Source organism: Plecotus auritus (assembly GCF_963455305.1).
Source record: "Plecotus auritus genome assembly, chromosome: 1".
Classification (NCBI taxonomy): Eukaryota; Metazoa; Chordata; class Mammalia; order Chiroptera; family Vespertilionidae; genus Plecotus; species Plecotus auritus.
Genome location: NC_137770.1, coordinates 49,950,957 through 49,968,632, shown reverse-complemented (window position 1 = coordinate 49,968,632; position 17,676 = coordinate 49,950,957). Strand labels below are relative to the sequence as shown.

Below are 17,676 nucleotides of genomic sequence, written 5' to 3'. Positions count from 1 at the left end.
TCATCTGCCTATTCCCTCTCATTTTCCTTTACTAGTACCCTTTCTACTGTCCCCAATAGTTGTCCCTTTCTAGGGGTTTGGTCCTTGACTCTTTTTTCCTTAAATCTGTACTTTGCTAAGGCTAGGCTTCTTAGAGTGTAGATCACCTGGATTGTAATCATGTGGGTAATATTAAAACTGCAAGTTCCTGGGCCTGAATCCAGACCTACTGAATCAGAATCTCTGTATGTGGGGGCCCAGGAAACAGAATTTTTATACAAGTTCTCCAGGTTTATTTTTGTACATGAAAACTCAAATTTTGGACCTAAGTAATCTCCCTCATTCTCACCATTTTAGCAATCAGTGATGTGCTTATAATGAAAAATTGTATTTCCAACTCTGCCCTCTCTGCTGAACTCTAGGTTCATATAGAAATTGTCTCTAGGCACCTCCATCTGAATCTCATAGGCATAAACTCAACATGCACAAAAGATATTCTTACCAAATCTACTCTTCCTCCTCTGTTCTCTGTTTTAATTAATAGTACCACCTTTCACCCTGAAGCCCAGGTCAGAAACCTGGGATCATTCTTAATTCTTATCTTTCCTTTATTCTTTTTTATAAATACTAGTATGACTTGCCTGGGTCCCATCCACTGTCCCCAGCCACTAATCCTTGTTCCGGCTCTCACCTTCACATCTCCAGGACTATCATACTCAACTTTTTACTGCAGGATGTCCTTACCTTTTCAAATCCACATTTCACAGTTATCTTTCTAAATGCAAATTTACTATCACTCACTTGGATTTCGGTCATATTGCACAATACCAGGGGGCACTAGTACCTAGAATACAAAGTTTTCTTACTGGTACCTCCACTGTTCTCATTATAGCCAGAAGGATCTGATATATTACTCCCCTTTGGTGGCTTTCCAATATCAGCAGAATAAAGTTTCAGCTCTTCACATTTCAGATGAGGCCTGCCCTGCTCCAGCCCCTGCCAACCTCTAACCTACCCTCTGGCCTTCCAACCCCTCCCCCACAGTTTGTGCTCCTTTCTTTTCTATAGGGGTTCCATTTGTCCAGGATGCCCTTTCTTCCTTCACTGGCTCACCAAATTCCTCTGCCTTTTTTCCCCCCAGAAGTTGGCCAGGGTCCTGTGAGGATTTTCCTGAGTCCTCTAGGCAGAGGTGATCCTCCTCTCCTGCAGGCCAACTCTGACCTTGTGTCAGCCTGTGTTTATTATTCATCTTTCCACTAGACTTTGAGTAACTCTTGCTAACTCTTTTATCCCCTAGACCAGTGGTCAGCAAACTCAGTCAACAGAGTGGCAAACCGCGGCTCGCGAGCCACAGTTTGCCGACCACTGCCCTAGACCCGGCACAAAATAGGTTGCTTGGTAGATGTTCCTGAAAGTGAAATGGGCCCAAAAGAGCTAAGGATGACTCTATTGTTGGAACCTGAGTACCTAGGCGTACAAAGGTAAAAGGCCTCCATCAGAAGAAGTAGGAAAATCAGAAGGAACATTTTAAGAGGGAAGGGGTGAGACAATGGTTTCTATAACAGACATACTGAGCTTGGGACTGTGGCAGAATATCCAGGTGGAGAAGTCCAATGGGAAGTGGAAATACAATATGCAAATTCCAGGGAAAGATCAAGCAGGACTAGAGTTATAGATTTGGGGGACTCTGCAGCTATAATGGCTGATTTAATAACCAGGAGAGTATATTAATGCAAGAGAAAAAGGCAAAGAATATCATGAGGCAAAAAGAAAAGATGCCAGAAAAAGAAAAGTTGCTGAAGAAAAAGGCTAAGTACCAGGAAAATGCAATGTTAGGAAAGCCAAGGAAAACAGTTCCAAGAAGGAAGGGGATTAAATTATCTAGGAATGACTGGGGATTATCTGGGTTGAAAATTACACTAAGGAAATTTTACATTAAAGAAAAGTAAGTTTATGGAGAGTTGCTTTTTACTTTAAGCAGTTAGAGCATTTATATGTAATTAAAGCAACCTAAATGATGATTTTCCCTGAGTTATAAAGTTAAAAAGTTCAAACATCAAACTCTCTTGGAGTTCTCCATTTACATATCCAGCATCAGAGACCACAGTACACCCACAGGGATATCACGCAGCTCTCTGACTACACAGTCAGAGCCATTCAGAACAGCGGAGAGGAAAACAAAGTCAAGATCAATAAAATCTGATCTGCGTTATACCTGAAATAGGACCCAACTGTCCCATTTTCCCTAGCCATGGGAGAGGTTCTGGGCCAGGCTCAAAGAGGGACATCATGAGGTTTGATTTCTTCTTGCTGTCAGCTTGGGAGTAGAGCATTCCATGCCATTCAGGACTAGATGGAGAGAAGATGGAAAATCAGAAGAATATCAAGCCTGTGACTGTCAAGTTAAATAAGTCTAACCTGTGTTTTTCTTTTGAGTGGCATAAGCTTCAGCTTTGAAATCAGGAATATTACTTTTACTAAAGCCAAATCCTAAACCTGAAAATGCATACTGCTGCCCCCTAATATCACCATTCTTCTGGGACATGAATTTTTATTCAATTATGTAGATATGGAACTCAAAAGCAGTTATTTATTTATTTATTTATTTATTAAGCCTCACTCAAGGATATTTTTCCATTGATTTTTAGAGAGAGAGTGGAAGAGAGAGTGAAAGACCGAGAAATATCTTATGCATGTGCCCCGACCAGGGTCCCAGCCAAGGAGGAGCTTGCAACTGAGGTATGTGCCCTTGACTGGAATTGAACCTGGGACCCTTCAGTCAGCAGGCCGACACTCTATCCACGAGCCAAACTGGCTAGGGCAAAGCAGTCTTAAAAGAGAAAGAAATCACAAGGGCAGGAGGCAGCTGCAGGGGTGGTGAGGAGTAAGGGCTGTGATCTATTGGTCTTTTCAGCTGCCTCCATGAGTCATTCACAGCGGCACCAACACAGAGAAGACCTTGTAACAAAAGGCACAAAGCCATCACCCAGCTCTGCTCCCAATTCACCAGGTGATTCTCATTTTCAGAGCCAGTGCAAGTAAGTTTGGGTACAAAGAAATACAGCAAACCAATACCTAAAAAGAATTGCATTCTTCTTTTTGAACTAACTAATTTTAACTCAAGCAGAAATAGAACCATGCTTCCTCTGATCTCATATCAGTCTATCCCAGGCAATGGCCAGAAAATGCTCAGTCACCTCTTCTTTTCTAACAACAGGTATTATAGAAAAGGAAGCAGGTTAGCTTTGCAAATTTCGAGACTGCAGTGAATGTAGAAGCTAGAAGGGCTTTCCTCTTAGGGAAGGAATACAGCAGAGTGGTTATAAGCATGGACTCTGGAGCAAAAATGCATAGGTAAGAATCCTGGCTCTTCCATTTACTAGCCATGTGATCTTGAGCAAGTTCCTTGACCTCTTAGGCCTCAGTTTCTCATCTACAGAATGGGAATAATAGCAATACCTCCTATGTAGTGTTTGTGAGAGATTAAATATGTTAACGTATGTAGAAGCCTACAAGAGTGCTTGGCATATGGTAAATGTTCAATTTTATCAGCATTTTTTTTCCCATTTAATTCTGCCTCCTCATTTTGTAGCTGAGGAGTCTGTGAACACTGCATAAGATCCTAATAGCAAGTTGGCAGCATTGCTATAAATGAATCTAGGTTCTTAGATAAAGTAGAAGAAAACTTCTATAATCTAAAAGCAATATAATTAAAAGGCTTTCTTACTTAATCTAGGGTTGGGGTGGGAAATGTCTGGCCTGAGGGCTGTGTAAGGCCCTCGAAATCATTTGGTCTGTCCTTGCCAAGGCATGAGGAGTGAGTTAATTAAATGTTTGACCAAATACAGCAGGCTAATTTTTAAGCTGATAATTTTGTATGGCCCTCGAATGATGTTATAAATATCTAAATGGCCCTTGGCAGAAAAAAGGTTCCCCATCAGGGCTGTAGGGGATAATTAAAGAACAATTTAGAAGATGATGGTAGGTGGGAAGGGTATGGCAGGGAGAGGGAAAAGGAGACAAGGACCTTTCTATTTTTTTCAGAAAAGTCTGGGAAATACTTCACTTTGTTAATTGATTCTCCCTTTTACTCAACCAAAGGAAAACAACATTTCTTACCCTAGCTGAACTATTGCTACCATTCCTTCCACCTTTAGGCTGCCATGGAGCAGGACACAGAAGTTGGGTATTTTGCCTGCAATCTGATTAGCTGAATTTTCATCTTCATTATCATCAGTTATGCCAGTACCCACCTCATCACCTTCTGTGAAAAGAAGAGAAAACAGGTCAGACTGAGATTTGCTACAAAAATCCCAAACCCCAATTATACTGTTGGCTGTTTCTAGCCTTGGAAGGAAAGTAAATGGATTTATAAAAGGAAAACTCATATTCTGGTGTTCCTATGTCCACATAAAAATCAGCCCTGGCTGGTTTTGCTCAGTGGATAGAGCGTCAGCCTGCGGACTCAAGGGTCCCAGGTTCGATTTCTGTCAAGGGCATGTACCTTGGTTGAGGGCACATACCCAGTAGGGAGTGTGCAGAAGGCAGCTGATCGATGTTTCCCTCTCATCGATGTTTCTAACTCTCTATCACTCTCCCTTCCTCTCTGTAAAAATCAATAAAATGTATTTAAAAAAAATCATTTTTCACATGTTTTATGAATTCCATTTATATGAAACATCCAGAAGAGGAAACTATAGAGACAGAAAGGACATTAGTGGTTACCTGAGGAAGATAAAGGGCTTAGGAGTTTTAAAATTCTGATTCTAAAATGAACTGTGGTGATGGTTGCACAATTCTGTAACTATACTAAAATGTACTGATTTGTATACTTTAAATGGATGAAATGTATGGTATGTGAATTGCATTTTAGTGAAGCTGATACACGCAAAAATTAGCTTTCCACAGCTTCTACTAGGACACTCAGCTAGGTGCTCTCTGGGGGTTTCAAGTACCTTCTAAACAGAACCACATATTCAGAGATAGCAAGAGTATTCTTAACTGACAGCCTTCAGGCAGCACATGGATGGGAGTCCTTTCCCCTTTCCCCCCAAGATGAAGAGTGTTACTCCATAAACTTTTTTGTTTTAATTTAATAAATCTTTATTGTTCATATTATTACAATTGTTTCTCTTTTTTCCCCCATATCTCCCCTCCACCCGGTTCCCACCCCACACTCTGCCCTTACCCCCACCCCACTGTCCTCATCCATAGGTGTACAATTTTTGTCCAGTCTCTTCCCGCACCCCCACACCCCTTTCCCCCCAAGAATTGTCAGTCCACTCCCTTTCTATGCTCCTGATTCTAATATATTCACCAGTTTATTCTGTTCATCAGATTTTATTTTTTTATTTTTTCATCAGATTTTTTTATTCACTTGATTTTTAGATTCACTTGTTGATAGATATGTATTTGTTGTTCATAATTTTTATCTTTACCTTTTTCTTCTTCTTCCTCTTCTTAAAGAATACCTTTCAGTATTTCATATAATACTGGTTTGGTGGTGATGAACTCCTTTAGCTTTTTCTTATCTATGAAGCTCTTTATCTGCCCTTCAATTCTAAATGATAGCTTTGCTGGGTAGAGTAATCTTGGTTGTAGGTTCTTGCTATTCATCTCTTTGAATATTTCTTGCCACTCGCGTCTGGCCTGCATAGTTTCTGTTGAGAAATCAGCTGACAGTTGTATGGGTGCTCCCTTGTAGGTAACTAACTGTTTTTCTCTTGCTGCTTTTAATATTCTCTCTTTGTCTTTTGTTCTTGGCATTTTAATTATGATGTGTCTTGGTGTGGTCCTTTAGATTCCTTTTGTTTGTGGTTCCGTGCGCTTCCTGGACTTGTAAGTCTATTTCTTTCACCAGGTGGGGGAAGTTTTTGGTCATTATTTCTTCAAATAGGTTTTCAGTATCTTGCTCTCTTCTTCTGGCACCCCCATAATTCTGATGTTGGTACACTGGAAGTTGTCCCAGAGGCTCCTTACACTATCTTCATATTTTTGGATTTTTTTTTCTTTTTGCTTTTCTGGTTGAGTGTTTTATGCTTCTTTGTAATTCAAATCTTTGACTTGATTCTTGCGATCCTCTAGTGTGCTGTTAGATCTCTGTATAATATTTTTTATTTCAGTCAGTGTATGCTTAATTTCTAGTGGGTCCTTTTTCATATCCTTGAGGGTCTCGCTAAATTTATCAGCCTTTTCTAGAAAATTCTTGAAAAACCTTATAACCGTGGTTTTGAACTCTATATCTAGTCGTTTGCTTTCCTCCATTTCTTTCATTTGTGATCTGTTTCTTTGTCTCCACATTTTGGTTGCTTCCCTGAGTTGATAGAGTGGCTTTGTGTGCTCGGTGTCCTATAGGGCCCAGTGGCTCAGCCTCCCCAGTTACCTGAGGTGGACCTCTTGGTGCACCCCTTTGTAGGCTGTGTGCACAGTCTTATTGTAGTTAAGCCTTGATTGTTGTTGGTATCACTGGGAGGCATTGACCTCCAGGCCAATTGGCTGTGAAGATCAGCTGTGTTTACACTGGGAGAACTTTGGTGCTGGTGACACCCTTATGAGACAAGACCTGCAAAAGCCTCTGTGCTCAGCTTGGATGGGCGGAGTCTCAGGGTGGAGCAGACAGCATTGGTTTCCCGTCAGCCCTGCCCTAATAGGCCCCTGTGTCTCAGTGTTCCGTGGTAATCGCTGCAAGCACCTCTGAGAGAAAGCCGCCCTCGAGTTCCGCCGGCTGCCAGACAGTCCAGTTTCTCCCTGAATGAATCTGGGTCCCCAGAGTCTCGCCCGGAACTGGAGTTCAGTGCAGTGGGGAGCTTTTGTCTCCCTCCCGCTTGAGAAAGGCGGCCACAGACTCAGTTGCCCGCCCTTTCCGCGTGCGCGCCTCGGTACCTCTGCACTTCCGCAGTTCCTCTGAGTCTCAGTGTGCTTTTCTCTTTTCTGACAGTCCAGTTTCACCCCGTATGAGTCTGGGTCCCCATTGTCTCGCCTGGAACTGGAGTTCAGTGCAGTTGGGAGCTTCTGTATCCCCCCCGCTTGAGAAAGCCAGCCGTGCACTCAGTTGCCAGTCCTCTCCGTGCGCGTCTCAATACCTCTGCCTCCTGCAGCTCCTCTGAGTCTCAGTGTGCTTTTCTCTTTCCTTCTAGTTGTAGAATTTCCACTCAGCCAGCCTTTCTGTGGTTCTGGATGATGTCCGTTTTGTCTTTTAGTTGTAGTTTTGAAATTGTTGTGCGAGGCAGCAGTTTAGGTGTTTACTTATGCCGCCATCTTGGTTTCTCCCCTCCATAAACTTCTTGATCTGACTCTCTAATACCAGGTTCTCTCATGCACTCAGCTGACAAATCAATGTTCCTACAATTAACCTCCCTTTGGAACTATCTTCCCGCTCAATCTTATGCAAAGACTTTTTAATTAAATAGGAAGAATTTTCCCAGTTTAGCTTGACATTCAAAAGCCCTTAAGACATGGCCCCATTCTGCCTTCCCACACTTTTCTTTCCACTGTTCCCCTACATAAACTCTTCATTTTTCTCACTTTCTTGGCAATTTATATGGGCATGCAGAATCCCTGCCTCCTTTCCCACCATCTCTAGACCTTAGAAGTAAGGTAAACTTGGTTATCAATATTAGTATCAAGAACAGTAAGGTAAATTATGAACAATAATCACTATAAGCCATCTTTGGGCACATTTCAAGATTCCGTCTATGCATGTGTGATTGAAGGTTATGGAATACCCAATTTTACAACTGAGACAACTGCCATCAACAGAATGTGATCATAACTCTGAGTAGAAACCTGACTGACTACATATGCTCCTTGGAGAAAGCTGGTGAACATAAAGTAGATGTTCAGCCTAGAACAGAGAAAAGAGAAGTTTCAAGTGCTAGAAACTAACATTCTCCATAGAGATGTTTAATTTGGGGGACATGACTTTACAGTTCTTGGAGAGCTTTATTCTGTAGTAATGAAGCCTCACAAGGGACTGGATTCTTCCATTTTATTCCACAGTATTTACTGAGTATCACTGGTAGAGAACAGGTGTAGTTTCTCCCCTTATGGAGCCGTATTTGACTCCATATTTATCAGGCAACCTCTAAGAATCACTTTGGCTTCCTCACCATGCTCCTACCAGGAAAGGCAGAGCCTTGGATTAGGAACAAAGCATTCTCATTTCTAAAGAGGACCTCCACTGTAAATTAATAAAGCAATACACCATAAATATGTGTCAATATGCTTTCCACAGTGTAAAGCTGCAGAATTAGTTTTCTAGTAGAAGAGGCAATATTCCATTTTTTAAAAATTCAATCCAACCCAAAAACTATTCCTTTCCCCAAAACTCTGCAAAATGGGCTACTCTATAATCTGACACTTAAGACTAACTTTAGACAATAAGATGCTTCATATGTATCACTGAACAGGAAGAGAACTCACCTTTGTTAAGTGCTATAGGTAGGACCAGATGTCTGGACAGAACTGGAGGACTGGAAATATCAGCTATATCAATAAATCCCACTATTTCCAAATCTGAAAAGGATAAATCAACATAGAATTAATTAGTTCTATCGGAAAGTACACTATTTTCTATGTACCAGATTTCATAAACACAATGTTTAATTTAGATATGAAATTCAAATATGATGGATAGGAAGGTTATTAGAAGTCTTCCTGGATAACTAACACATTTTCATTTAAGTAGCTCGGAAAATAAGAATAATTATCCTTATTTAATGAATTTAAGTTATATGACAAATGAGCTAAACTTTATTTTTATGAGGGTAGATCCCCAGCCAAAGCAAAAGGTAAAGGCCAAATCCCTCTATATCATCAGGGATTTTTCAAGCCCACCAGGCCTCATAGTCAAATACTTCCACAACAACTCCAAGCAAGCATCCTTGGAGGGTAATGCTATTCTGAGAAAGAAATACATTCTTTACAAAATCAAGCTAGCAGTCTAAATATGACAATGGTTTCTTTGTTTTAAAGAAGCCTATTAAAGACCAAAAGTATTTGTTGAAAACATAAATAGTATAAAAGCCTGGAAAACACTAAAAATTCTGAAGAAGAAAACTAACATTACTCATTATTTATTATCAAAGGAAACCTCTATTCATATTTTATTGGCCCTGTCCCGTGTTGGTCAGTGGTTAGACAGTCAGTCTGGGGACCAGGGTCTTGGGTTCCATTCCCAGTCAAGGGCAAAAGCTGAGTTGAAGGTTCACCTCTGGCCGCAGTCGGGGTACATGCAGAAGACAACTAATCGATGTGTCTCTCTAACATTGATATTTTTCTCTCTCTCCCATCCACTCTCTCTAAAGAATCAATGAGAACTAACAACAACAAACACACACACACACACACACACACACACACACACACACACACACACTGAGTGGCCAGGTTATTATGATCTCTGAACGCATAACAATCTGGCCACTCAGTGTATATCCTATATAATAAAAGGCTAATATGCAAATTGTCCCCTCAACCAGGAGTTTGACCAGCAGGCAGGCCAGCCAACCACCCATGTCCCCTCCCCCTGGCCAGGCTGGCCAAACCCCACCCATGCACGAATTCATGCACCAGGCCTCTAATATATATATGTATGTGTGTGTGTGTATACACACACACACACACACACACACACACACACACACACACACAGAGTAGCCAGATTATTATGCATTCATATATCATAATAATCTGGCCACTCAGTGTATATACACACACATATATATATTTTACTGAATTGCTTTTCAGTTTTCTAGGCATATATACACACTCATATTTTCAAAACAATTTTAAAAAATCAAGCTTGTGGTAAGTACACTGTTCTTGTAAGACTCAGAAAACTGCTTTTCTGGAGATTTGCCTTCATTACCTTCTTCAGCTGAATAACAAATGAATCAGCAAAAGCAGCTACATATTTTTCATTTGAGTAGAAAAGGGTTTAAGTATAAGCTATTACAAAGATCATGGACTAAAAGTTTATTTATATAGGAAAGAAAAGACCTATTCAAAGTTACTCATCAAGATTCGAAACCAAGATGGTGGCATAAGGTATACACCTGTATGTACTGCCTCTCACAACCACACCAAAACTACAACTAAAAGACAAAACGTCTATCACCCAGAACCATGGGAAAGCTGGCTAAGTAGAAGTTCTACAACTAGAAGGAAAGAGAAAAGAGCATTGAGACGTGCACAAGCACGGAAAAGCTGAGGTACGCAGGCGCGCAAATCAGGCTGGTGGTTGGCAACTGGGTGCGCTGTTTCTTTCAACCCGAAGGGAGACAAAGCTCCCCATTACTCTAAACTCCAGTTTCTGGCGAGACTCTGGGGACCCAGACCCCTATGGGGAGAAACTGGACTGTCTGCCATCGGGTCGGAAAGTGAGGGTGGCTTTCTTGCAGAGCTGTGCGCAGGAATCATTGTTTACTGTGCAGGGTCGCGGGACGTGGGGACTTGGAAATGCGGAGACCCAGAGATGGCTGACTGGCAGCCATGGCTGTTTGCCACGCCCTAGTGACTCCCTGAGACCCTGCCCCACCCAATTTACAAACCCACCCAAACTGTACTCAGTGGCTTTTGCATATCAATGGCCTACCCTATCACAGCTTAACCTAACAAACTGCAGCTCTGGTCAGACCAGGAGAAATCTGCAGACCTCGCTGTAGCTCCTGCTGGGTGGCCTCAGACAGTATCTGACCTGCATCCCATTGAAGATACAGAAGCCAGTGTACCTAGTGGTCACCAGATTTCAACTTCTCACATCCATAAGTGACACATTCAAGAGGCAGACTCAGTGAGCACCAAAGCCCCACTGAAACAAGTCCTGCCCCATAAGGGCGTCTCCAGCACAGAGGTTCTTCCATTATAGACACAGCGGGTCCTCACAGCCAATTGGCCTGGAGGTCAATTCCTCCCAGTGTACCAATAGCAATCAAGGCTTAACTACACCAAGACTTTGCACTCAGCCTACAAAGGGGTGCATGCACCAAGAGTATCCACATCAGGTGATTGGGGAGGCTGAACCACTGAGCCCTATAGGTCACCTACACACAAAGCCATTTCATCAACACAGGGAAGCAGCCAGAATGCGGAGACAAAGAAACATGTCACGAATGAAAGAAATGGAGGAAAGCAAACTACTGGACATAGAGTTCAAAACCACATTTATAAGGTTACTCAAGAGTCTGCTAAAAACCTCTGAGGAACTTAGTGAGACCTTTAAAGATCTTAATGAGAATGCCAAAAAAATGAAAAAGGACCAGTCAGAAATTAAGCATACACTGTCTGAAATAAAGAATATACAGAAATTCAACTATAGATCAAAGGACCCCAAGCATCAAACCAAAGATTTGAAACATGAGGAAACAAAAAACACCCAACCAGAAAAACAAAAAGAAAAAAGAATCCAAAAATATGAAGATAGTGTAAGGAGCCTCTGGGACAACTTTAAGCGTACCAACATCCGAATTATAGGGGTGCCAGAAGAAGAGAGAGAGCAAAATATTGAAAACCTATTAGAAGAAATAATGACAGAAAACTTCCCCCACCTGGTGAAAGAAATAGACTTTCAAGTCCAGGAAGCGCACAGAACCCCATACAAGAGGAATCTAAAGAGGACCACACCAAGACACATCATAATTAAGATGCCAAGGGCAAAAGACAAAGAGAGAATCTTGAAAGCAGCAAGAGAAAAACAGTTAGTTACCTACAAGGGAGCACCCATACGACTGTCAGCTGATTTCTCAACAGAAACTATGCAGGCCAGAAGGGAGTGGCAAGAAATACTCAAAGTGATGAAAAGCAAGAACCTACAACCAAGATAACTCTACCCAGCAAAGCTATCATTCAGAATGGAAGGTCAGATAAAGAGCTTCACAGATAAGAAAAAGGTAAAGGAGTTCAGCACTACCAAACCAGGATTATATGAAATGCTGAAGGGTATTCTTTAAGAAGAGGGAGAAGAAGAAAAAGGTAAAGATAAAAATTATGAACAACAAAATGACAACAAATACATACCTATCAACAAGTGAATCTAAAAATCAAGTGAATAAAAAATCTGATGAACAAAATAAACTGATGAATATAATAGAATCAGGGGCATAGAAAGGGAGTGGACTGACAATTCTCGGGGAAAGGGGGTGTGAGGGGTGTGGGAAGAGACTGGACAAAAATCTTACACTTATGGATGAAGACAGTGGCGGGGGGTAAGGGCATGGGGTGGGATGGGGAATCACGTGGAGGGGAGCTATGGGGGAAAAAAAGAGGAACATATGTAATAATCTGAACAATAAAGATTTATTTAAAAAAAAGTTACTCATCAAAAACAGATGGGAGGGAATCTAACTGAAGGTTTGACATAGCTTAATACATGGTTGTTTAGTCACAATGAGAGATGGATGCCCTACTTCTAGATAGCCAGGAGCTAAATGCACAAAAAATAAAAAGCCTGTGCTTAGCCCTTCACTCTAAAACTCCTTAAAACTGTACAGCCAAGCCCTGGCTGGTTTGGCTCAGTGGACAGAGTGTTGGCCTATGGACCACCGGGTCCCAGGTTTGATTCCGATCAAGAGCACATATCTTGGTTGCAGGCTCCTCCCCGGCTCAGGCCCTGGTCAGGGTGTGCAGGCCCTGGTGTGCAGGAGGCAACCAATTGATGTGTTTCTCTCACATTGATGTTTCTCTCTGTCTTTCCCTCTCTCTTCCACTCTCTCTAAAAGATCAATGGAAAAATATCCTCGGGTGAGGATTAACAAAAAAACACCACCTGCACAGCCAAGAATGAAATGAACATTTACTGTGCACTTAATTTTAAATTTTAGACATCTGTTGATTGAATGGTTACCTAGTCAACATCTACTAAGCATCTGACACTATGCTTGGCACTGGGGGTGCAATGGTGACTGACAGAGGGATGGTTTAATGTGTACCCACAGCTCAAGGAGTTCACCCTCCAACAGGAGACAACTCTCCTCTCCACTGTTCCTTGTTACTTTTGACTCTTCGCTTTGCCAATCTTAGCTAAGCCCAGCACTGGCAACATACAATATGCAAGATACAATACAACATACAAGATACAATAACTTTCAGCAGCACTTTTCTTCAAAATAATGAATTAAAACTTCCCGCAAATGCTCTTTTTTTGGCACGAAATTCGACATTTTTAAGCGTAAAAATATCTATGATGTTAACACCTTCAGAAAACTTGACATATGAAGTTTTGGAGCTTGCTGTCAATACAACAAAATAGCATACATATCAAATCGCATATTATCAACATATGTGTAACTCCATCTATTGAAAAAAATCCGCATTATTAACCGGTACACCTGGTAAAAGCAGTGGCACTTCACTTCTTTCAGTCATAATATAAGCAGCAGGGCTAGAGAGGCACAGAGCTGAGATTTTAGAAACCATCACCTACAGATTCCACTCACCCAGCCAGTAAGAACTGGAGGAAGTGACTTGTCCTGAGTCACGCAGGAAGAGTCACTCAGCCAAGTCTAGAAGCTGGCCCTTCATATCTGACCTCAATTATGCTGCTAAATAACCTTAGTATCTATTAAGAAATACCTCAAGGATTTCAATGCTAGTGAATCTGGCCATGATTTCCAACTCTAGAATTAGGGGTTATTATCTAGGATTGGAGATTAATTCATGACCTCACCATCACCACAAAGGACTACTAATATGCTACCCCTTAGGCAATGCATCCTCCCATCCAAAGTGTATAACTGATGATGACAGCATCCTCGTATCAGAATTTACATTTCTTTTCAACTATCTTGGATAGAGGGGAGTAAAAGTCAAAAGTTAGGAAAAAGTCAGGATAATAGAAGAACTAAGAAGGACGTTTTAAAAAGAGTTACCTGTGTTAATGACTTTAGGGATAGGATCGATTTCCTCATCTACAACAAAAGGTTCTGGCCGGGGGAAGACTTGCACATCTGCCGTTAGGTGGCCACACTTGAGAATAGCATGGAAAGGCGTGTATGCCAGGTCTATCAGTTTTCTAGAATATGATGATTAATTATTATAGGAAGAGTAAGATGATACATATAATTTTTTCAAGTTATTTTTTCAAGATGCTAAAAATTACTTTGAGTTGACTCCAAAACGATGTGACCATTTTGAAACAGAACAAAATCTGACATTTTTGGTGAAGCAATTTCAATTCTGAAAAGTCCTAAGGCAAGTTAATCTTTGAAATTGTTGAGTCATTGTAAGGAGGTCAATATAGATTTAGTCATGTTTAATTCAAAAGGGAATAAACTTTTAAAAATCACTTCTACCAAGCATTTTATCTGAAAAATGTGTAACTTGGGGGAAATGAAATGACACAATTAGAAGTAGTAAAATACATATTATTGCTGAATATCAAATTATAATGGATTGTAAGAAGGCAAAAAAAAGCTAAGTACATACTCACCCAAACATAGACTGAACATTTTTCAAGCATAGGGGGCCATCGATAGTAAAAATCTGCCCTTCGCCATTATTTAAATCTATGAGACGTTCAAGGCAATCCAAGGAGTCAGTGCTCTGAAGCTACAAAGAAAAACAGTTGAGTTGTTTAAAGTAGCACAAAATGCCAGATTATTAACAGCACACAAGGTCATACCCATCACAGTAACACAGGCAATAAATATAATGGAGATGATTTTGAGGCAGAAGAGTAAGATACTAAAATTCCTTGGCAAGTAGAATATGGAAAACCGAGACAATATAATTAAGCAAGGCCAAAAAATCTGAGCAACTTACAGCTAGGTAATGAATCACAAAGTTTTATCTTCCCTTACCAATGACACTAAGGAGCAAATAGTTTACATATTCCAGACTGTCCTGGGACAGAATGGCCTTGGTCAGGTTCCTCTTCAATGACGTTCTTGATGACATTTTTTAAAAATGAAACTAACCAGAAAATAACCCCTGACTCCTCTTTATGCTCATTTTGATGAATCAACTAATTGAAGGACACACCTGAAAAGCTAATGAATATTCTGTTAAGACCTTCCCCTGAGACTTTTCCTAGGATTCCTGGAGGCTAGAGAGAATAAAAGCCTCAATAAAAAGGAATAAGAGTGTGCTCTCACAAGAGCATGCTGTGGCCTTGTATCTTTGCTGTTTTTCTCCTAAACTCTAAGGGACCCCATGATACTTGCAACCAGGAGAGCAGTGGACAGTGGCAGCTAGACCCAGGCTAACCCCCTGAACCTGTCTCCAAGGACCCCTTTTCTCTAACTTTTCCTCTCCTATTGCTTTTCCTACCTTAAGCCCTCCCTCTGTTTCACTGTCCTCAGCTTTAATAAACACACTCTCAAAAACACCTGGACTCGCATTGTGAAATCTTTCCTATTCAAAGTCAAGAACCTGCACTTTACCAGCAGGCCCTAGGCCAGACTTGCGGTGTGGGGGGGAGGTGACCAGACACTGTCTGGCAACCATTTAACAATGTGAACAGGAAAACAGCTATAACAATTTTGATTCGAAGTTACCAAAGAGGAAATGTCATATAAAAATGATACCAGTAGAGCTATTTCATTAAGATGTAGTTTTGCAAAGATTCTCAGAGATGACCACGGTTGGTATTGACATAGTATCTTTCCTCCAAAGTATTTCTAACTCTTTGGTAAGTACCATTATCATCTACATTTTACAGATAAAAAACTGAGATGAAAATAGCTTTCCTGATGAAAATAGTATAACCAGGAAATAGAGTTTAATAAAACATACATCAGAGTAATGTTACTTTACCAAAAAAAATCAAAGCACACTTCTGTCAATATTTCTGGCGGCATGGACTTAAGAATTCCTAAACAATGGAAATATCCAACATTTAAAAGAATATTTCAGAATCTGAAGGATCTTGATGGGCAGTAGGATGGATAACAACTCTAGCTATATTTCCTAAAATGGGGCAGTGCTTTTAACTTTCAAAGAACATTTGAGCTCTAGGGTCTTTTCAAAGATAACTGACGAGCCTCAGCTGAAACCAATGGAGTTCAATGTTACAGTATCTGCAATATAATACTAAGGGGATATACATACTAAAAAATAAACTGAGTCCTAAAACATATCTAATCAAACTGGAAAGAACTTAGTAAAAAGCATTACCTCCTCCAAATTTGCCATACACATGATGTATAACTTAGATGGGAAGGGGAAAGGTAGTGGGAACCTGTTGCTCTCACTTCGTTGATTGTGTGTAGCTAGGGAATGCCGCAGTGACCCTCTACCAATGCCAAGACAGCCATCTGTCACCAGAACAACCTGTTTGCAAAAAGTGAGAGAAGGTTTATATATAAAACAACATACTCATTTAAAGCAGCCTCATTTAGCAATTTCATTTCTCCCTAATTGCATATATACTGAAAAATCCACCTCTGCAAAGATATAAGCAATTATGTGAATAAATTTCAAAAACATTCTGTCAAGTGAAAGATGACAGATACATTGTATAAGTCTATTTATATAAGTTCTAGAACAGGTAAAACAAAGCTAGGAAAAACCAAACAGGGGTTTGTGGGCATGGGGGGATACTGACTAGAAAGAGGCATAAGAAAACTTTGGGGGGAAATGGAAATGTTCTATGTTTTTTACTGGAGTAGTGGTTACATAGGTATATGCATGTGTCAACACTTAGTGAACTGTGCACTAAGATCTATGCAATTTACTGTATTTTATCTAATTAAACCTTTAAAAAAGCACCTACATATGAAAACTTTAAAAAGGACAAAAACACTCATAACTAGCTCTTAGTCAATTGTACTAAAACTAGAATCCTATCTCTTAGATAAGGAGGTGGCACCTAAGGCATCAATGTGAAAAATGGCATGAAGCTTATTTTATGTTTCCCTAGAGATGAGCAGCACAGAAGTCTGAACCTTGACACTTTATTTTTAAAGATGACAAACTCTACCCTTGGTCAACTAGAATAACAACTGCTTTGAAAATATATTTATTAAAACCACTTAAACATATTTTTATTGATTTCAGAGAGGAAGGAAGCGGGAGAGAGAGATAGAAACATCAATGATGAGAAAGAATCAGTGATTGGCTGCCTCCTGCAGGACCCCTACTGGGGATGAAGCCTGTAACCTGGACATGTGCCCTGACCGGGAATTGAAATGTGACCTCCTGATTCATAGGTCAACACTCAACCACCGAACCACACTGGCCGGGCTATTAAAAACCATTTAACCACATGTGTACAAGACCTTTAAAATACATTTAATCAACTTGTAATTTGGAGAACCCTTCAAAATATCCTAACAAGAGACCACAATTACAAATCATTTTTCTTTTCTTCATTGCTTCAAAGCAATCCTGTGGGGGGCAGACTTTTCCAAGCATTTCAGAGAAGAATTATCTTAGCTCTTCTAAAACCCAAGAATGCTTACTTCATAGAGGACCCTTCAAGCAATGTCATCTTTTGGGAAGATAGTCAATTGACTACAAAGTAATTTCCTCTTCTAGGTACCAATAATTGCTATTTAATGATTTACTTCTGCCACTAGTTTCTTCAGATACTGTATGATAATGAAATATTTCATGGAATGTCAAAATGAGACAGATTTTACTCAAATAATAAAGACACAGCCCAGCTATCTCAAAGGTTGGTTAAAAAAATTCAACATTAAAATAAATATTTGACAGTAATTGATTATAAAAATAATCACTAATAACTTCCACCTCTAGTCC

General features: G+C 40.4%; 1 protein-coding gene across 2 annotated transcripts in view; it reads right to left on the bottom strand.

The window, feature by feature from the left end:
• The window catches only part of INTS14 (integrator complex subunit 14), a 38,635-nt gene that overhangs the window by 13,681 nt on the left and 7,278 nt on the right, over positions 1-17,676 (bottom strand). For both annotated transcript variants that reach the window (XM_080658969.1, XM_080658970.1), the window contains exons 4-9: positions 16,090-16,245; positions 14,405-14,523; positions 13,845-13,987; positions 8,401-8,493; positions 4,099-4,243; positions 2,195-2,328 (exon numbers count right to left, since the gene is read on the bottom strand). In XM_080658969.1, coding sequence (XP_080515095.1) covers positions 2,195-2,328; positions 4,099-4,243; positions 8,401-8,493; positions 13,845-13,987; positions 14,405-14,523; positions 16,090-16,245 — 790 coding nt within the window. The remainder of the gene's footprint in view (positions 1-2,194; positions 2,329-4,098; positions 4,244-8,400; positions 8,494-13,844; positions 13,988-14,404; positions 14,524-16,089; positions 16,246-17,676) is intronic.